The 22,072-nt window shown below is 35.4% G+C and overlaps 2 protein-coding genes across 2 annotated transcripts in view; one reads left to right on the forward strand and one right to left on the reverse strand.

Moving 5' to 3' along the window:
- The first annotated feature begins 11,388 nt into the window (after window positions 1-11,388).
- Window positions 11,389-14,258, forward strand: LOC107856548 (mannosyl-oligosaccharide glucosidase GCS1). The gene has a single exon (XM_016701542.2). The coding sequence runs from the start codon at window positions 11,505-11,507 to the stop codon at window positions 14,040-14,042; it is 2,538 nt and encodes an 845-aa protein (XP_016557028.2). The 5' UTR covers window positions 11,389-11,504; the 3' UTR covers window positions 14,043-14,258.
- A 6,494-nt stretch (window positions 14,259-20,752) lies between these two features.
- LOC107856545 overlaps window positions 20,753-22,072 on the reverse strand; it is a 3,820-nt gene continuing 2,500 nt past the window's right edge. The window contains exons 2-3 of the mRNA XM_016701536.2: window positions 21,379-21,454; window positions 20,753-21,285 (exon numbers count right to left, since the gene is read on the reverse strand). Of these exons, the coding sequence (XP_016557022.1) occupies window positions 20,875-21,285; window positions 21,379-21,454 (487 nt within the window). The 3' untranslated portion in view covers window positions 20,753-20,874. The remainder of the gene's footprint in view (window positions 21,286-21,378; window positions 21,455-22,072) is intronic.

Raw genomic sequence — 22,072 nt, forward strand, 5'->3', positions numbered from 1 at the left:
TCTATTAATTTTGCTTATTGTCATATTTCAGACCCCAGAGTACAGTGAGTATGGTTAAGTTTAAAGTCTATTAAAGGATCTCCCAAATTTAAGATGATGGCTTAAATCCAAGAGGGAGATAATAGAACAAGTAACCAAGTCTGGCCCTCAGATTCTAGTAGTGATGGCAGTATAACATAGAAGATCAGAAGGGAAGGGTGAGGCTCAACCCATTCCTGTCTCAGTATTTTTCAGTTAACCTAATACCTACTCATACCTCACGTTTCAGTTCCATGATCATAGTTTATGTTCATGTATATGATAGAAAATCACGTGCTCTTCCAGATTCCTAAATGAGGAACTTCAGTTCATTCAGCAGTCAAAATCACATTCCATATGTTATGAACTCTAAATTGAGGTCATGCAGCTCATGACTCATGTATTCACGCTTTATAGTGTGCTCATTTCCCATAATTCATGCTATACTCTTTATGATGGGCGAAATATAGTTCATAGTCATGTATGCCCCAATTCATATTCTTCTTTGATAAATCCCGAATGTTGATTTGCTATTCCTCAGGCCTCAGTTAAGTGTCAAGTTTCATATAATATCTTTCCATGCTTCAAGATCTTATGTTCTAATCTTTAGTGACTCCTCTTTATGTGATGGTAGTGGTTATGAGTAAATGTTTGTTGTTGATGGAAGATCATAGTATGTTTGTTTTAGATAAGGCCATAAGTGTGAAGTAAGGTTGGGGCAAAGTCTTTCATGCATGTGATGGTTAGCTGAAAGGTGTGTGTGTATGTTCTTCGGGTAGCGTGTGAGAGCTATATCGATAGATGGTTGGTAGAATATGTGAAGTGTGTCTTTATGAGTGTTTGTTGTGAAGTTCATATGTGGTTATAAAGATAGGCTTGAATGATATGTTAGAATTTTTGTAAAGGAACGCTATATGCACTAGCGACTTCGCAGTAATAGTTCAGAGTTAGCCATTGAAGTGGTAAGACATGATAGGCTTAGGGTGTGATCTTTTAAGAGATATAGAAGGTTGAATCTTATGGTTTAGACTTGTATCGTGGAGTGGCATGTAGTATTTTGTGAGTTGGAGTTAGGCCTGATCTCGGTGAAGAGGATTTAAGTTATTATAGACATTAGTAGAAAGATTTATAATAGCAAATACGAGAACAAATAAGTTGAATTGAATGAATGTGGTATCTACGGGAAATAGTACAGTTAAGGAAGTATTCGAGGAGTGTGCTAATCTTGAAAGTACGAAGTCGCATTGACTAAGGCCTAGCAATTCTATCATGATTTATGAGTTATATGTCTATATTCCAGGCTGCAGAGTAATGTCAATGTTGGGATCCTATAGTCGGATGTCTTGTGCGAATCATGTCCAAGATCTTTTGCTACCTAATGCTACTAGGACTTCTTTAGGAAGAGTGTTGATAAGATACTCCAGATTGGGTATAAGTTTCTAGTAAAAATTCAGTCTATGTAGCCAGTAAATCAGTTTGACAAACAGGCAGACAAGTATTGTGGTTTCCTACCTTTTCACACAGTCCTACTATCCGAAGTCTCATGCGTATGACCATCCCCAAGAGATAATCTATTCCATCCATATAAATTGTGAATCAGTTCATTCCAAGCATCATGTTTCAGATTCAGCTATCTATTCATGACTTGGGCATAAGAGTTCAGCGTATAATCTCAAAATTTTTTCAAGTATTTCAGGTCAGATAATGTAATACCCTTGTACGATCTAAGTCTTGATGTCTGATGATTCGTACTTGCATAAGTTATCACTTCCTAATTTCAATATGTATGATTGGATCCTGAATATTTCAAGGGAATCCTAAATTTTCAGCACGAATCAGCTTCTTGAAGCAAGAAAAGTGAAGTCAGCTCAGAATTCAGTTTAATGATAGAAGTTCTAATATTTCCGATCAGTTATGTCCTTTCTTAGAAGGAACATCATGTCCGCATTATTCCATACCTTTAAGCTTCAACAAGTTCCTACCCATCATTCAGGGACGAATGATCCCAAGGGAGAGATAATGTAACACCCTGTATTTTGGGCTAGAACGAAAACCGTCATTTCTACGCGTTGATATTGCAAAAGCCATAAATACTATTCAAATTTTTTATGTTAATATATTATGTAGTGTGGGAACCAATTTTAGCATGAATTAAGATCATAGAGGTCCCCTAACTCAAGGTAAAGTTGAAAGTTTTCCTATCGTTTGAGTTTTAGTGAGCATTGAAACTTGGGTCAACTTCAATTGACTATAACTCCTTATATATGACGAACTGGGTGGCCTACTATATATCAAATGAAAGATTTTCAGATTAGTTTTCCAACGTTACCGGTTTTGTCCAAATCTGATACCCAAGCGCAGAGTTATGGCTATTTTCGTGACTGAGACAGTAGCATCGCGCTATTAGCGTGTGACGCACGCACCCAATTTTCAGGTCGTGTTTTCACGTTTTTAAGGGAAAAAGTGGTATTTTACACCCCTATTCAGCCATAACATGGGATTAAATCCCCCCAAACACCAAAATAAGGTCATTCTCTCTCAAAATCACCAAGAGCACTTCTTAGGGTTTCAACCCAAAGATCAAAATATCTTAAGATTCAACAGTGGGTTTTCAAAATTGATTAGAGATTCGGAATCCCCAATCCGTACGCTTCAAGAATCATCCATTATTCTTCGTAATCGAGGTACGCGGGGTTTTTCTAAAATCTCATGGGCATAGAAATCATGTTTTAAGAATGGAATTTTGAAATTTATGAATATAATCATGTTTTAGAAGTTTTGACAGTATTGTTTTGGTTTTTAGACCTTTCCTCCAAATTGATTTGAAATTATGTATATATGTATGTATGTGTTCAAGAATGATTATTGAATTGAGAGCATGATTTACATGAAATCCCTCTCTTGATGTAAATTTTCCCATGTTTCACAGGATATGGATTGTTTTGAAATACATCTTAAAAAGCATGTTACGAAATGTCGTGATTTATGAATGATTTGGTTACGAATCTTGATTTCAAAAGAGAGGGTTGTTTGTATTGACAAATGTTAAATATCCATATAAAGAAAGAGTGCATGGTTTTTCCAAGAGCACAGGACCACTATATGTTTTGAAGAGTTTTTGCATGAGTTTTGTTTTATGTTTCGGGACATGAAATCTTTTGTACTATTTGCGCTCTGGGTGGTCTGAATTGACTTTTTATGAAAGAATTATGCTTAATGCATTATGGCTCAGAAATAGAACTTGCAAGTCTTGGTATGACGATACCAATTCAGACAATGCCATAACAGACACAAACAAATACAGAAGTCAGACTTTATCAGATTTTCATAATTTAGATCTTCAGAATGATGCATGTTCAGAAAAGGCTAAAATAGGGCATAAAGAGATATTAGGTGGTTCCCCGAAGAAGGCATGAGTTCAGATAACTCATTGTTCAAAACCATGATTCGCCGATTTGGGTTTATATATTACGCTGGCCTAGAGCCGTGTGGCGTATCAGAATTAGAGACCCCAGCCCTTGCGGCACACTCGGGTTGGAGGCTTCCCCGTCGAGTCAATGACGGATTCCATATAGCCCGTGGAATATCAGACTTGTAGTGGAGCGCCACCTAACTCAGAAGTAATACAAAGATCAGAAACTGTTTTGAAAAGAATGTCTTAGAATGTTCAAAATGATGCCCATGTGTTTTGGAAACTATTTTATGCATGATGTTTTTGTTAAATTGCTCTCATCTACTTTATACGTATACAAATACACTATTTTGGATTGCTTTGCGTGCCAGTACATTTGTGCTAACCTCCCCCCCTCCTCTAGGTTCTGAGGCTCAGTCTAAGGTCCAGGTAAACAGTAGATTTTTCATATCGCAGATCAGATTGTGCAGTGGTGAGCCTTCTATGATCCAGAAGGCGTGTTTATTTTCAAATATTTATCTTTAGTCATGTTTTGGTCTACTGGGGGCCTTGTCCCAGTCTTCAAACAGTTTTGTTTAGTTCATAGTAGAGATTTCGCAGACGGTTTTCAGATGTCGATAGATGTTGTGGGACTTTAATTCCCATTATTGATATTATTAGACTCATGACCATGTTTCCGTAGTATTGTGTATTTTTCCGCATTTTTTTTCATAGGAATTATGTGCATGATTACCTGATAGAGAAGGATGTTTCGGGCCTTCATGGTTCAGAATGCTCGTTATGGCCAGGGCCCCGGTTCGGATCGTGACAAAATATTAACTAACTTTTAATCTCTATATCCCACAAAAACATAACAACCAACAAATGGCTTCAACGAGTAGAAACAAAAACGCTAATGTTGTTGTTGTTCTTTGCTTCGTTTTACTTGTCGCATTTTCAAGCTCCACTTATGAGATTTCAGATAGAAAGTCGAAATTTATGAAATTTCCACCAAGTCCAAATATTAAAGCTGAAAATACAAAAACTCCAGCTAACAAGTTTCATAGAGGCTACAGTCCTCTAACTCGTTGCCTCGGCGATACAGCTGACCAACCCTAAAAATGTCCGATTCAATGTATTTAAGTTAAGTTATTATATACGTTGTAAATGTAAAGAACATTTTTGCTTTCGATACAAGTTTATATGTTATTTATCATTTACTGAAAGAGTTTTGTATCAATCAACATTTATTAATAAAGTTTTTTGCAATTACCTTTTAAATGATCCGATCATGTGTTACAACGATGGTTTCTCAATGAGCCATTTCTCAACAAATTAGTGCCAATTGTATATATGCAATAAACATGAGGAATAAATCATTTTTTCTTCTATTGATAATAAATCATTTCCCAGGTAACATTCACATTCTCATAACCAAATTACATCAATCAATCAATTTCGAGGTTTGTTTTATTTATTTTAAATGAAATTCAAATTTGCGCTTCTTAAATATCTATATGAAAATGACAGAAGCAGATCATTCAAGATATAATTCAAATTTACATGGAAAAATTTAGACACTTTATATAATGCCTTTAAGTATTTTGATTATCCGAGATCCTCACCAAAGGATGTGGTGCAGTGGATGCGGCTGCTCTTCCCTTAACCAGAGGTCTCAGACTGAGCGCTGGGCATGGAAAAATCCATGGCAGGGAGCGCTTCCCTTGAATGGGCCCTACGCGACGCGAATCCAAATTAGTCGGGCTCCTATGTGGGTACTGAACCCCGAATGGAAAATCCCCAAAAAAAAAATTATCCGAGATCAACAATAAAGTGATTATTCCAAAATAAGAGAATCATAAAAAGGGCACCATGTCATGATCAACTGCTAATATCGAAGTAAATTTTATTACTAAATGTGTCATGTGCTAGTAAGCAATGAATTTGCTCTAACCCAATACCACTAAAACATCTTATTTAAGCCCAAAATTGAAGGCCCAAGTAAATCAAACCATCATCTCCTTTTTTTTGTTTGACAGATAAGTATTTAGTACCCCGAACTATGGCTAAAGTTGCTACGAGCTTACGACACAATGCAATTTCACAAGGGTCATATACCAGACGTAAGTAATGCTTAAAATAATTATCATTTACAATCAAGGTTTAGATTAAATAGCTAAATTTACATTTATATCATATTTTTATATGTGTGTATTTTGAGGCTCATATACGTTTGAATTTGTATACAAAGCTAATTCCAAGACTTACACACAAATCTCTAAAGGGGTTTGCATTTGTATGCAAAATAAATTTCGAAGCTCAAATAAAAATTTGTAAAGCGAATTTATATTTTGATATATACAATCTCTAATTTATATATTTAGCCATTAGTTTTGATATTCCACTTATTGGTAAAAAAAAAGTTTATGATTGCTAATTGAAAAAAATATTAGGTTACTTTTGACTATATTTTTATACAGTACTTAAGTATCTATTTGTGCTTGATAGAGAGAGATCGTGTGTGAAGGGTAGATTTAAAATTTAAAGTTTATAAATTTTTACGATAACCTCAAGTTAGTATTATAGCAATAACGGAATTCACAATCAAATATTTATTCATATTTAATACTAGATAGACATATATATATATATGATCTGAGCAAAAACTTATCAATCTTTGTCCAAATTTCAATGGCACTCCTCGAAATTCGTAACTACCTTTGGCTATTTTTACATATTAATGGAATTGAACATTAGTATAAATACCAACGAACCTTTTAGTGTCTATATCGACAAAAACATAACGAAGAAATGGCTTCAACAAGTGGAAACAAAAACATTAATGTTGTTGTTGTTCTTTGCTTCATTTTACTCATCACATTTTCTAGTTCTGCAGAGGATTCAGCTGACAAGAAATATATAAAGTTTCCACCAAACTCAAGTCTTGGAGATGGAAATCCAAAAATTCCCGCTAACCCTTATCACAGAGCCTGCCTTAAATTAACGCGTTGTCGAGGCAGTGTAAGAGACCAACCCTGAAAAGATCTCATTACTCGTTGACGCGATTCAGATGAACACTCTGAAGGCTCCTCAAAAGGTCCAGTTCACTGATCTAAGTTATATAAGTGAAAAATGTAAAGATTATTTACGCTATCAATATAATTTAACATGTTATTTGTCATTAACTTTATGCATCGATCGATACTTATATTATATAGGGAAAAGGGTTAAATATGCCCCTCAACTTTGCGAAAAGGTCCAAATGTACCCTCTGTTATAAGTTTGATCCAAATATGTCCTTGTTGTTAAAGTTTAGGAGCAAATATACCTCTAAACTTTGCGAAAGGGTCCAAATATACCCTCCGTTACAGGTTTGGTCCAAATATGCCCTCGCTATTAAAATTTAGGAGCAAATGTACTCCTTAACTTTGCGAAAATGTCCAAATATACCCTCCGTTACAATTCATAATAATATTATTATTATTATTATTATTATTATTATTATTATTATTAATAATAATAATAATAATAATAATAATAAAGTTCAACTTTTACACAAATAAATTAGTTTAGGCACATGAATTACGATTTGTTTCAATTGAGAACATAAACACGTGTTAAAGTGTTTTATTAAACTCTTACGATTTAAATTTTAGAAAAGTTTATGTTCTCAAGCAGAGGCGGAATGATTTATATACGATTGAAATTATTTTTATGTATATATAATAATAATAAAGTTTAACCTTTACATAAATAAATTCAGTTCAAACTCGTGAATTGCTATTTATTTCAATTGAGAACTTAAACAAGTGTCAAAGTGTTTTATTAAACTCTTTCGATTCAAATTTAGAAAAGTTATGTTCATATTATCAAGTAGAGGCGGAACAATTTATATATGATTGAAATTATTTGTTGCGTATATATAATATACGTTGCTCCTTCGGTAATTAAGTTCATGTATTTACTTCTTTATATTTTGAATCCTCTTAGTAAAATTTTAATTCCGCCACTAATATCATATATGTTACGTATTTTTGCTATGCACATCAATTTCAATTGAAACATGTGCGAGTTTTACGTACGATTCATGTGTCTGAACTAATTTTTTTGTGTGGTGGTTCACTCTTTGTAAAAAATATTCTCTGTATAACATCATACTCAAAATGTTTTTAAAATACCAAAAATATTTATGATAACCATCATTGATGTCATACACATACCAACTTTCAAGTGCAAATATCTAATTTAAGAAAATTTCATAACTTCACGGGAAAAAGACTACTAATGTGATACAAGTGCAACTATGAAGATCAACGTGCATATAAGTGCAGCGAAGGATCATCCTAGGAAGTGCAATGTTGAGACGTGAGAAGGATCAAAGACACACCAAATCTGCCATATTTGCTCATTTGTTACACTAGAGGGGCGCCCCTTTTCATTAAGGGTCTTTTGGGCATTTCATCTTTTATGTAATAAGGAGACTATATATAGTTTAGTATTGGGAATTTTCATTACTGAGTTGATTATTGTTGTAAGTCTTGACATTTGAAACACCAAAGTCCTTTCTCTACTTGAGGCAAACCGAAACTTGTAACTAGAATAGCAATTCAAGGGTGGAATCTCTTGTGATTGCTTGTTCTTGAGAAACCTTGGCGCTTGAGTGGTGGACTCCTCTCTTGTTTTATCTGCGAAATGCCTTATCATTCTGACTCAAGAGTCAAACTTTGGACACAGGTGCGAGTTTTGACCCTACGTTTTCTTTTGCCTTCCACCCCCAAAAAGCGTAAGAGTTAGGTGATCGCGTGTGGAGGTGTTAGGGGTCTTAGAGTTTAATATACTCTTTGGTTTCTATGATTTACACCACCTTTGTCTAACTATTTATCCCTTTACTTTTGTTGTCATCTCTTAGTAGTTGTGTCTTGTCCTCTTGTAATCATTGGTTGTTGTTATTGTAAGCTTGTTGATTCATCACATTAATGTAGTGTTGTTGCTGTTTTGGTGTGGTTATTAAAAACAAATATAAATTATTATGATGAAAGTTGTCGAATTTTCATTTGGGCTGCAAAAGTGAGCCCAAATGAAAAAGGAATCAAGACAATGAAGACAGGGCCGAAGGAGAAGGCCCAAACTGAACAAATATCAAACTCCAAAGTAGGCACGAATCAATGAAACCTCTTCAACTCCGCCTAACGTCACCGGCGGTCAGGTTAGAATATTTCATGGTCCTATTTCGGTTGTCTGATATTCAATAAAGCTCTTTTTCTAAACAACTTAGCATCAGTTAGTTACCTAATGATTAACATCACACAAAGAAGAGAGGATTATCAATAAAGAATCCACCCATAAATTTTTCAACACTCTCAGAGTAATCAAAAACGCCTTCTTGGTTGCGTGCGTGAGGTAGATTTGAAGAACTTGATACCCCCAATGTGATTCTTCGTCAACAGATTGATCTATCTTCTCATATTTCTCAGGTTGTCACAAATTAAATAAAGAGATTTGATTTATGGGTTTTGTTAATCACAACTTCTTAATTGCGCACGTTACGTTTGAGATCTTGATCTCAATAGTTGAATTATTCGAATACCGGCTACCAAAAGAGGAAGTAAAGTTGAAGCAGGAACTTTCAATGTGCATATAGATTTCTGAGTGTGTGTTGGTAGAGGTAAGGTCTATGTATACTCTACTCTACCCTAGAGACTCCACCCCTGGGTGGGTATGTTGTTGTTATTGTTGAAGTACAAGAAACTTCATAATACTGTACTATATTATGCTTTAGTTTTACATTCCTTGTGAAATGTTTGGTTCTTGCATTGTGTTTCATATCATCAATTGAGTATCCTGCCAACTCAAAGGACACAAATTTCTTTCTAAGTATGTGTGGCTAGGATCCAGTATCTACGTGATAGGGGTAGACATCCAATTGCGTAATGTTGTCTAGCATTAAAGTCTTATATGTAGGGCAAGTGCTGCTACACATATATTGAGCATTATTGTCATAAACGATGCATTACTTTACCACAGCCAATTGGTTGAACCTTATTAACGAAAATATTTGAGTTTATAATCTTTATACTTAAAAATCTCCTAATTCCTTTCAATTTTGACTCTTTTATAAGTTATGATGTAATCGGTGTCATCTCCAACCTTTTTGGTCTTTCTGATTGATATTTCTGTCTCAACATCTTCATCTTCCATGTCAATTGCAATAGTTCTTTTAACCTCTTGTATTTTCTCTGCAATGGAGTCGATCTCCTCAATTTCTCAATTTTTACAAGAAGTATGTATTTTCTTCATTACTCTACTCCAATTTATGATAAAATATGGATTCTTCTTTCTGTACCCAAGCAAAAGATAATTTATTGAAATCAAAATATTATTTACTGACATGGATTTTCATTTTTCAGGAGCACAGTTACTGGTTGAACTTTCAATTCACTTTCCTTGTCAATTTCTAAAGCTTCTCAAGTTAAAAGACAAGTGGGTTCTAATTTTGTTTGTTACAGTTTCTATGATCTTTTGTGCATATTGGATTCTTTCATTTTGCTTCCATGATTTCTTTGATGAAATTGGTCTTTTAATTTGTTTTTTTTTAGAATTTTGTACGTGTACTTAAGGGTTCCACAAGTGACTTCTCTTCTTCAGGTACACTTTTGTTCTATTGTCGGTGAAATCCCATCTTTTGTCGGTGAAATCCCATCTTTTGTCATTGTGCGATCTTTGTATTTTTTATGTAATATAACTTGAACTCTTGGTTAATTATTCATTATCTTGCAAAATTTCTGTTTCAACATATGACTGTATTGTCTTTTTTGTAATTGACTATTTTTGGTTGCTCTTTATCGTGCTACATTAGGGATCTTGGTCAATGTCATATTTTTATATGGTTGTGGCCCAATAACAAGCCTTCTGGATAATATAACTTTTTGCTATTTAGATTGTGTGTTAGTATAGTGACAAGTTGAAAATTTTAATTTACCTTGATAGACAATTTGCTAATATTGGGATGAAATGAGTGAAATATGTAGATGATCATATGACAGCCTTATCTTGTTACTCAAATAAATGGTAAAGCTTAAATGAAAATATAATCTGACCTTTTGCAATATTGATTGTGAATATGTTGTAACGTCACAGACACGCAATTATTTTGTAGCTTCAAATAGTGTAACACAACAATGTTCTTTCTTATCGGACACAACTTCAGAGCTTTAATCATAATAATGCATAGGAGGTACGTATTGAATTTGTGAATACTTAGTAAGCCTGAGTAGAAGAAATTTATGAACACAAGAGTAGAACTTATTTAAGCAACTTGAACAACTTTAGCAATTAGTTTGGTTAACTATGAAACTTAAGGAAAGAGAATATTCAACTAATAGAACTTACAACCAATTTTCTGTTATGAATTGCAATGGTCCAAACAACCTGTGCAAAAACGAAAGGAAGGTATAAATCGTGTAAGTGCATAACACTAAACCAGAATAGAAAGACTAACAAATGCAGAATAGTTTCGACACAGAGAAAATCTAAATTCGTGTCAGAATAATGTTAGCGTGTTTTGATTTGAAAACATGAATGCAGAATTCATAGAAGACAAAAATAGATAGGAGAACCTTAAATTTCATTATTTACACCATAAATAATACTCCTACTAAACTATAAATCATTGTTATTGTGTACGAATGTTCTTACTAAACCAAATAGTTGATGAACAGAGAAGAAGAAGAACGTTGATTTATTTCAATTTAATTGTATTTTTTATGAAATCAAGAAAATATTATTATATTCTTGCAATCCCAACTCATTTATTAAATGAATAAACAAAATATATATGCTTAAATTTATATTTTAAAGTATAATTAATAAAATTAATTTGGTAAAATAAATCTCTAATAATTTTTTTTTTGAAAGAAGTGTCAAATAAAAAAAGATGAACAATTTTAAAATAAAAGAAAATGGGAGGAAAATGGATCTCGAAATAATATAGCACAAAGTTTATAAGAATTCTCGTTTTGACCCGCTTCAATAATTTTCTTTGACCATTTATTACAGTTTTCCTCTCAGACGGCGAAACTGGAAACAGACGACAACAATGGGGGGAACTTCACGGGGCAGTACTCGAAGCAGAGCTTCGAAATCTTCCACCGAAAATTCCCCAATCCGTAAACCAAATCAAATGCTACGGAAGGATAAAACAAGAGATCGCAGCTTAATTCGCATTTTCAGCGTGAACATCAAGTTCCTTTTAGGGTTCGGAATTATTGCCTTTGGGATCTCACTCTTTTTCATTAATTCACTCATTAAACCCATGGAGAAACCTCAAAAACCAAGAGTCATCACTCCACTTCCAGCTCCAAAATTAATGGATCTTCCAATGTTTCAAGGAGATCATAGAGAGAGCTTGTACTGGGGTACTTACAGGCCTCAGGTATATTTTGGAGTTCGTGCAAGGACTCCGCAATCACTAGTTGCTGGCTTAATGTGGCTTGGAGTCAAGAATGGGAGGTATTTCATGCGTCATGTATGCCAAGATTCGGATGAGTTGAAACAGTATGGCTGGACTAGTCATAATGGACGGGATTATGGACATCAGTTTCTGATTGAACAGACAATGACCTTGACAACTCATTTTCTGAAATCCAAGGATCGTGGTAGTGGCTATGGTGGAGACTGGGCTGTTCGAATTGGAGTGCAGAGCGATGAATCTATGTCTGATGAGGAAATGTTAAACACCGCGCACTTATTTTTCTATGTGGCTGATGAAAGTGGGAAAGGTCTTACTTTGGGTAGTGGAGTCTCGGATATCCATGGTGATTCTATCTTGGCTTCAGGATCACGTAGTGACATTGGAAACTGGCAGCTCCATTTATTTTCAGAGGATGTTTCTGGAGTACATTATTCAGGCTTCAAGACACCTCACATTCACAATCTATCTGATGTTGTCCAGGCAAATTTGGCAGTCCAAGCAAGAAAATTTGGCCATTTGCTGCTTTCGGACTTATCTGATGATTCTCCCAACATTTTAGTATTTCAGATCTCTGCTAGGATTCCTCTCAAAGCAGACATTGTTTTACTTTCTGGAACCAGTGCTCGTGATTCAAGAGTTGAAGAACGGGCTAGCAGGCTGAAAGGTACGTCGCTGACTAGTTTACTCTCTGAGAAACAAAATGAGTTTGACAATAAATTTAAAAAAAGCTTTAGCCTATCTGATGAGCTTGGTTTGGATCCTGTGACTGTTGGTAAGGCTGCTCTTGGAAACATGTTGGGTGGGATTGGCTACTTCTTTGGCCAGTCAAAGATTTCGCTTCCATCAACTTCCACACTTAATGCTGGAGATAATTCTGTCTTATACTGGCCTGCTGAGCTATATACAGCAGTTCCAAGTCGGCCCTTCTTCCCAAGGGGCTTCCTATGGGACGAAGGTTTTCATCAACTGCTAATCTGGCGTTGGGATATATACATTAGCTTGGATATCATTGGACATTGGCTAGATCTGATGAATATTGATGGATGGATTCCGCGCGAGCTAATCTTAGGTGCTGAAGCCTTGAGTAAGGTCCCAGAAGAATTTGTTCTTCAGCATCCAACTAATGGAAATCCACCGACACTGTTTTTGACCTTGCGTGATCTGATCTCCAAGCTGAAGAAAGAAAAGTTTGCTGCTACGGAGGCCAGGGATATCTCTGTCTTCTTGGACCGGGCATTTGTCCGCCTTGAAGCATGGTTCAAATGGTTTAACACAACTCAGGCTGGAAAGGAAAGGGGTAGCTATTACTGGCATGGAAGAGATACTTCAACAACCCGTGAACTAAATCCTAAGACCTTATCTTCTGGACTGGATGATTATCCACGTGCATCTCATCCAAATGGAGATGAACGTCACGTGGATCTTAGATGCTGGATGCATCTTGCAGCAGATTCCATGCACTCAATAGCAGAGCTTCTGAAGATGGATAAAGATATCCAACAGGAGTATAGTTTGACTGCAAAGCTGCTCTCAGATTTTGAAGTTCTGAACCAGATGCACTTAGACGCTGCTAATGGAGCTTATTGTGATTATGGAAATCATACGGAAAAGGTTCAACTAACTTGGAAAATAGTGGAGACCGACCCAAAGCGAGAGTTGTTACGACAAGTCCTAGAAAAACCTGTTCTACAACTTGTTCCTCATCTTGGTTACGTTAGCCTTTTCCCATTTATCCTCAGGCTTATTCCACCTGACTCATGGATACTCGAGAGTCAGCTTGAATTCATCTCCAATAGGAGCATTTTGTGGACCGATTTTGGGCTTAGATCCCTATCCAAAACAAGCTCCATGTACATGAAACGGAATACAGAGCACGATCCTCCATATTGGAGAGGGCCAATATGGATACCGTTGAACTATTTGATTGTTTCGTCTCTTCATCACTACTCTCAAGAGTCTGGACCATACAGAGAAAGAGCCAAAACCATCTACAATGAATTGAGGAGCAACTTGATAAGAAATATAGTTGGGAACTATAAGCGGACAGGGTACCTGTGGGAACAATATGATCAGAAGAAAGGAAAAGGAAAAGGCGCACGCCTGTTTACTGGATGGACAGCAACTGTGCTATTGATCATGGCAGAAGCTTACCCTGAAGTTTAGTATACATCTATCATGGCAGAAGCTTATCATGAAGTTTTTTTTATATAATTTACCCATCTCCAAAAAAATGCATGTATTTGAAGGAACTTTGATTCCCTTAAAAGTGTTAGGTTGAGATACTGCCAATGTGAAACTGGGACGAGCAATACTTGCCATGGATTACTTATACTGATATTACTGTATAAAGACTCATATTTTTCTTTTCTTCTTCAAAAACGCAAAATCATTCGCCCTTGGTATAAATATATATATGACTCTAATTCTATAAATTATATATTAACACCAAGTCTATTATCATAGTATATACTATGTTAATTAGATATTTACATATACTTTCAATTGTTTTTGTCTGTTTAATTTTATTTGGGCAAAGTACTACATTACGTAATTATTATGTAAAATACGTAACTCATGTCTATCAAGGTGCTTGTTCAAAAATGTAGCTATTGGAATTGGATCTTTAACATTTTCATCTTGCAGGCGAAACTAATTGAGATGATTTACTTAACTATAAAAATGTTATTATTGGATATGCGTGTTTAAACAAATATTTCTGTTATTTTTTCAATTAAAAAAATATTATAGTAAATTATGGGGGGAGAGTAGTGACCTTTCAAGGCATTATCAGACCAAAATAAAAATAAGAAGAATTAGCCAGTGAAAGAAAAAGTAAATTAAAATTTACAAGTTGCCACATACGTACAACTTAAGCAATTCTTCCAGAGAACTTATAATAACCACACGACAGAAAAATACTTTCCTTTCAGTTACGAAGAGATAAACAAGATCATCTTGAGAGGCAAGTGACAAGAAGTTCAAAAATGCCTGTGGTAATTTTCTACATATTGTTTTTTCATGTATTATTTGTGTTCCCTGCCTCTACGAATATAATATATTCTGCTTAAATTGTATATTTTTGAAAATATCTCTTATTACTAAAATCTTATTTTTCCTTTTTCTATTTTTCGACCATGACAGATTCTTGAGAAAATTGAAGGAAAAGTGTCTTTTAAGTCTTGAATAACGGATTGGTGACATTGACCAACAGATAGGGTCAAACATCATTAGGAAACTTGATTTAGTTAATTGTGGACTTGATTAATATTTTCAAAACTTTTTAATCTTTTCAAAAATACAAATCAACCCAACCCGTCTCTTCAATCCAAATCAACCACTCTCTCCTCCCCACCCCCACCCCAGCCCCCTATCCCACCCCAACACCCGTCCAGCTCTTTCCCACCCCCACCCCCACCCCAGCCTGTCCCCACCCCCCCACACCCTACCCAGTCCCATCCCACTGCACCCCCAGCCCCACCCCCCACACCTCACTAGCCCCGTCTAGCCCCTCCCCACCTCACCCCCAGCCCCCACACCCCTCCCAGCCCCGTCTCCACCCCACCCTAGCCCCCACACCCCACCCCAACACTCTTCCAACCCCCTCCCCCTTCCCCTCATTCACTTTTTATTTTTTATTTTAATTTTTCCTCTCAATTCAATTCCTTTTTTAATGAGAAAAGACATATTTTCCCCCCTGAACTTGTCCTCCCAACTCACTTTAGCACTTAAACTTAACTTCTATTTATTTACCCCCCTTAACATCTTTAAAGTGAATTATTTCAACCCCTTAACAGCCTAACCCAAGTCAAGGCTGGGTGTTGTTAAGCACACGCCCTTTGATTGGTTGATTTTATAACCATACCCTTTCTCGTTTATAACCCGACCCACTCTAATCAAATACCCAAAAACCTAAAAAATAACCTATTTTAGTTTTTTTCTCTCTAAAACCTCTCTATTACAGTCGATTTAACTCAATTTTAGTAGATTCACTCATTTTCAGTACGTTTCACTCGATTTCACTTCAAATTAAGTTATTTCTGTGGCTTTTTATGAAATCCATGGTTGCTTCGTGATGAAATTTGACTACTCAGGTAATTATTAAGGTTGTTTTACTTTGATATTAGGGATTTTGCCGTGAATAATTCTAAGATGCTATTTTTTTTAATTTTCTTCAGATTAACCATGGATTTTGTGTATGTTACATTGAGGTTTTACCATGGAGGAAAATTACAACAAAAATTGAGTATTAAGTATCATGGAGGTACTATTACTGACTGTTTCAATGTGGATGTAGACAAACTTTCTTACTTTGAATTTATTGATATCGTGAAGGAAATTGGGTATAATTGTTCCTCGTGTGTTGTTTATCTCAGACCTCCCAAAATAAAAAAATTAGTAATAGTAACATTTGATAGGGACATTTTGGGTATTTTACCTCTACTTAAAAATGGAGATGTTATTGAGTTATATTTGACACATTTAGTTGATGTGGAAGATGTAGTCCCATCTATTGAATATGACTCCCATGTAGGAGGAGAATCTTATCCTAGTTTTGATAAAGAGTTAAGTGAAGACTTAGGGGACTGTGATAATTTAGGGTTTGAAGAGGACTTTGTAGAAGCTGCAATACCTCATGAACCTACTTTTACTAAAAACTTGAGTGGTTGTGGTACTGCAGATAGGGGTGAAGACCTAGGTGGTGGTGATCATGTTTCTTCTATTGGTAAGGACTTAGGTGGTTGTGGTGGTGGTGTCTTTGATATTAGTGGGGGCTTGGGTGATGATGGTGTTGCTGCTAGGGGTGAGAACTTAGGTGGGGGTGGTAGTGATTTTTTTGCTAGTAGTGGGGACTTTGGTGATGTTGGTGTTGCTGCTAGGGGTGGGGACTTAGCTGGTGGTGGTATTTCTACTGTTGATGGGGACTTGGGTAATGGTGGTGGTGCTGCTAGGGCTCAGTACTTAGCTGGTTGTGGCCGTGATTTTTTTGTTGCTGGTGGGGATTTTGGTGCTAATAGTATTACTGCTAGGGGTGAGGACTTAGGTGGTGGTGGTGGTAATAGTAGGAGTGATGATTTGGGTGGTGTTTCTGCTGGTATTAATCAAAATTTTGGTGACACTGCTTTTGTTACTGCAGCAGATGTCCCAGTCATTCCATCAGATTGGGAAAGTGAAAGTGATGTTAGTGAAAAATTAGATTATTGTAATTTCTTTGATGAAGGTGAAGATGATGAGTATGGTAGTGATGTTAATGAGGAGGTAAGGATTCTGAGGGAACAAAAGAGGGCTGCCAATAAGAAGAGATCTAATGAAACCAAAAAGAGAAAAAAATAAGAGCCTAGAGAAAAAGGTGTTACCTTAGGTAAAAAGGGAGTGGATGTGGGATATGATACGATTTTATCCAAGAAGAAAAATAGTCTAGAGGGCAATATAGCTGGAGATGAGCCATATATTGATTCAAATAATAAGGTAAGTTTTGAAATAGATTCTGATCAAGATATTTACGGGGATGCTGAGGTTGAACAACCTGCTAGAAGAGAAGGAAAAACAAGGAGAGCAAAAAGAAATTATAAGAGGATTATGTTTGATCCTACTTGTAAATTAATAGTTTGGGAGCTTGGACTTTGTTTTGCAAATGTTGGAGAGTTTATAAAAGCTCTTACCAGATATGCTGTTCAAGAACATGTAGAGCTAAATAAGTTTGTGAATGAATCAAAAAGGGTTAGAGTAAAGTGTGTAGATGGTTGTCCATGGTTGTTGTTTGAAAGCATTGATTCTAGGACTACAGATTTTCTAGTTAAGAAGTACATTTCAGTTCACAAGTGTAATGCCACAACAAAGAATAAATTGGTGAATTCTAAGCACTTGGCAGAAAGGTACAGGGACAGAATAACATCAGAACCTGGAATTAGAGTTTTTCAGATTCAAGAGTTAGTAAAAAATGATTTGAAGCTATATATAGGGAGGACTGTAGCAAGAAAATCTAGAAACATTATGTTGCAGCAAATTATGGGTGATCATGTGGAAGAGTTCAAAAGAATTTTGGATTATGGGGATGACCTTTTAAAGACCAATCCAGGTAGTACATATATAGTGAGGCTTAGTGAAGAAACTTTTGAAGGTGGAAGAAAACAGTTCTAATCTCTTTACATATGTTTTGATGCTTTGAAGAGAGCATTCAAAGCTGGTGCCAGGAAATGTATTGGGTTTGATGGTTGTTTTTTGAAAGGTGTGTGTAAGGGTCAATTACTTGTGGCTATTTATAAGGATGGGAATAACCAGATGCTACCACTAGCTTGGGCAGTGATTGAAGTTGAAAACAAATTCACTTGAAGATGGTTTGTTAGACTTCTGAAAAATGATCTTGAGCTGGAAGATGGGTCTGAAGTGACTACTATTACTGATATGCAGAAGGTAACCTCATATATTTTCTTTTATTCATTTTTTGAATTTTTTTTGGGAAGTGTTTTTTACTTATGTCAATTGATATATTTTATTTTGTTTAAGGGTATTGACAATGCAATTTTAGATTTACTGCCAAATGCAGAGCAAAGATTGTGTGCTAGACATGTTCTAGCCAACTGGTCTAAGGATTGGAGAGGTATTGAAAGAAGAAACTATTTTTGGAACTGTACCAAATTTACATATGAGCAAGAATTGAGAAGAAATTTGGATCATATGAAGATGTTAGGAGATAATATTTGAGGACATCTTCTGTGGTACAACATAGAAAGGTGGTCTAAGGTTTACTTCAAATATCACAGTTGTTGTGATAGTGTTGACAATAACATGGCTGAAAGATTCAACTCATGGATACTAGGGGCAAGATACAAGACTATCATATCAATGCTTGACAAAATAAGGGTTAAGGTGATGAGAAGAATAGGACGGTTGATATAGTTTTCTGAAACATTGATTACTGATATTTTTGCTATGGCACTAAAAATGTTGCAAGAGAACACATCAAAAGCAACTAAGTATACTCTTAAGTGGAATGGTGAATTTGGTTTTGAAGTTAAGGATAGATGGAGAAATACTTTTATAGTGAATTTGAGGGATAATACTTGTACATGTAGGTCTTGGATGTTAAAAGTTATACCTTGTTGTCATGTCATAGTTGCACTACACTTTAGAAGGCTAGAACCTATTAACTATGTTGCATATTGGTATACTAAGGAAACTTACCTCAAGACTTATAGTTACTTCATTCAGCCTGTTACTGGTATAAAAATGTGGACCAAGTCAACCAATTTTTCTGTTATACCACCTACAATAAGAAAGCTTCCAGGAAGACCCAGTAAATCTAGAAAAAAAGAGCAAAATGAAAATAGGACTGGAAAGTTATCAAAGAGGGGTGTTGAGATGACCTGCAGCACATGTCACAACAAGGGTCATAATAAAAGGAGTTGTCCATTGAATTCAAGTTCCACTAGAACTAGTGTGGCTTCTTCTTCAGCAACACCAAGCACAAGTAAAAGAAGAGGAAGACCAAAAGGATCTACAAAGGTAACATTTGACTTGTAATTTACTAGTATTTTAATCCTCTTTTATTTACTTTAATTTTTTTCTCTCATTATATTTTTTCTTATGTATTGTAAGCTGCTGCTGAGGAAAAGGATCACCTGCAACAACTGCTGCTACTGTGGGTATTGATAGAGAAAAAAAAACTACAACTTGTGCTGTTGATAGAGCTATTAGTAGAGGTAGAGAAACTGGTGCTGCAGTTGTTGGTGGAGCTGGTAGAGGTAGATGAGCTGGTGTTATAGTTTTTTGTGGAGCTGGTAGAGGTAGAGGAGCTGGTGCTGCAGTTGTTGGTGGAACTGGTAGAGATAGAGGAGCTGGTGATGTAGTTGTTGGTGGAGTTGGTAGAGGTAGAGGAATTGGTGCTGCAGTTGTTGGTGGAGCAGGTAGAGGTAGAGCAGCTGGTGCTGTAGTTGTAGGTGAAACTGGTAGAGGTAGAGGAGTTGGTGCTATTGATTGTACTGGTACATCAAGAGGAGATGGTGTAACTGATGCTAGCAAAGGTAGAGGGATAGCTTATAAAAGACCTAGGATGGTTGGAATGGGGGTGCTTCATACAGAGAGTGGTTTTAAAGTCCTCAATGTAAGTTAAAATTTCTTGATTATGTTTGTCTAATTTAAAGTAAACCTTTTTGAAGTCCTTAGTTAAACTTGTTCTCTTTTATTTTTATCAGCCTGGAATGCCTATGAACTCCACCATAGTGACTGAAAATCTTGGACATCACAAACCAACCTTAGGTGTGAAATGGAAAGGAAAGAAAGTTGTGACCCGACAAGGACTTGAAGACATAAGAGCACAAAAAAGGATGAGGACAAGGTCAAATGTTGCTGAACTGAATAGTCTAAGCCAAACAAGTTCAACAATCTTCCAGTAGAAGCCTGATTATGTTGTTCTCTTTCTGTATTGATGGTGTGTGATGAAACAATAGTGATTTTAACTTAGCTTGTAGTTCAATTGTGGTGACTTCAACTAGGCAGATGTGACTGCACTAATTTGACATGTTTTGAAAACAATGATGCAGTAGTGACTATATTTTTGGCTAACGTTTCTATTGAAATATCAGCAGCTATGACTGCATTTTTTTAGCTAATGTTTCTGTTGAAATATTAGCAGTCGCGACTGCATTTTTTGGCTAATGTTTCTGTTGAAATATCAGCAGTTGTTACTGCATTTATAATGTGTTATGCCTACAGTATTTGGGCATTATGCAACTTTAAATTGTAATTTGTTGCCTGCACTTATTTTTTGGGTACTAAATGATTCAAATGCAATCAATTTAACTATAAATACTCAAACATACGCAAAAAAAGTAAGTTACACCATTACAAAAGATAAACAAACATGATTCACTTCATCTAGCAACCTTTCTCTTCTTCATATATATAAGATAATCCAAATACAAAAGAAGTTGCACTACTCTAACACAATTATTTGCAACACGTCATATATTAGCAACCTAGTGCTAAGGTAACCTCATTAAACCATTTTCATATAGAGCATTCCAACCAAATAGATTAAAGCTATTACTAATATACAACAAAAAAACACAACAAAGAAGTGAGTATTGTTTCTAGTCCTTCCTTCAGCTATTCGTCTCCAATTCTTTTCTTTCTCCTTGATTTTTCGAATCTCTTCTTTCAACTTCTCCAATTTCACATTAATCCCATTATCATCGTGTTTTGATTCTTTAGGTTTGTCATTTTCTTCTGATTCTTCCTTGATTGATTTGCTCAATCCAATCAATTTCTCAATTTCATTGAAACGACAAGATTCAAATACATTCTTGAACTCACCTAATTTTTCAATTAGTTTAGGAATCACATATTTGAACCTCGGATCAATGTCTTCTGAATACCTCCAACGCCAAAAATCACAAGATCTTGGACCCTTCAATGGTGACAAATAAAGAATATATTAACCTCATTTCTCTCAGTCAATTCTATCAAAATAACAAGAGAAAATGCAAAATTTGATACTTACCCCATAATAAGGACATGCCCAATATCTTCTACCGGGATTACTTGAAGTCCAAGATGTCTTCAAATGCAACAAAATTCTGTGATTACAATGAATAACTTGCTTCAAAGCAGAATCATTTTCCTCCATATATAGTTTACTCAAATTAACTGACTTTATTATTGTGTGCTACAAGAAATTCATTTCAACAAATAAGATAAAGAGTAATTTAGAAAAAAAATTAAAGGACACAAAGTAATTCAGAAATTCATTTTGAAAGTAATTCCTAATAAAACATAGACAAAGTAATGAATAAGATTATACCTTAATATGAAAAGATACGAAGATAAAATCAATTCGATTTATGTTTTTAAATCTCAAATTTATGCGGCTTAATACAAATCAAGAGAAAGCAATTTTATTCTTTGTATCACTTTCATGATTTGAAGAAATTTTAGACTGAAGATGAAGAAGGGGAGGATAAATTAGGGTTTTTTTTATAGAAAAATAGATATAACTGTTAGGGAGGTTCAAACGGGTATTTAAAAGAAAGAGAAAAGAATTTAAAAAGACAAAAATAAGTTTTTACGCGCTCAGCATCGCTTGTTTACACGCGGGCTGTTAAGGGGTTGAAATAATTCACTTTAAAGATGTTAAGAGGGGTAAATAAACGAAAGTTAAGTTTAAGTGCTAAAGTGAGTTGGGAGGACAAGTTCGG

Source organism: Capsicum annuum, chromosome 1, assembly GCF_002878395.1.
Source record: "Capsicum annuum cultivar UCD-10X-F1 chromosome 1, UCD10Xv1.1, whole genome shotgun sequence".
Classification (NCBI taxonomy): domain Eukaryota; kingdom Viridiplantae; phylum Streptophyta; class Magnoliopsida; order Solanales; family Solanaceae; genus Capsicum; species Capsicum annuum.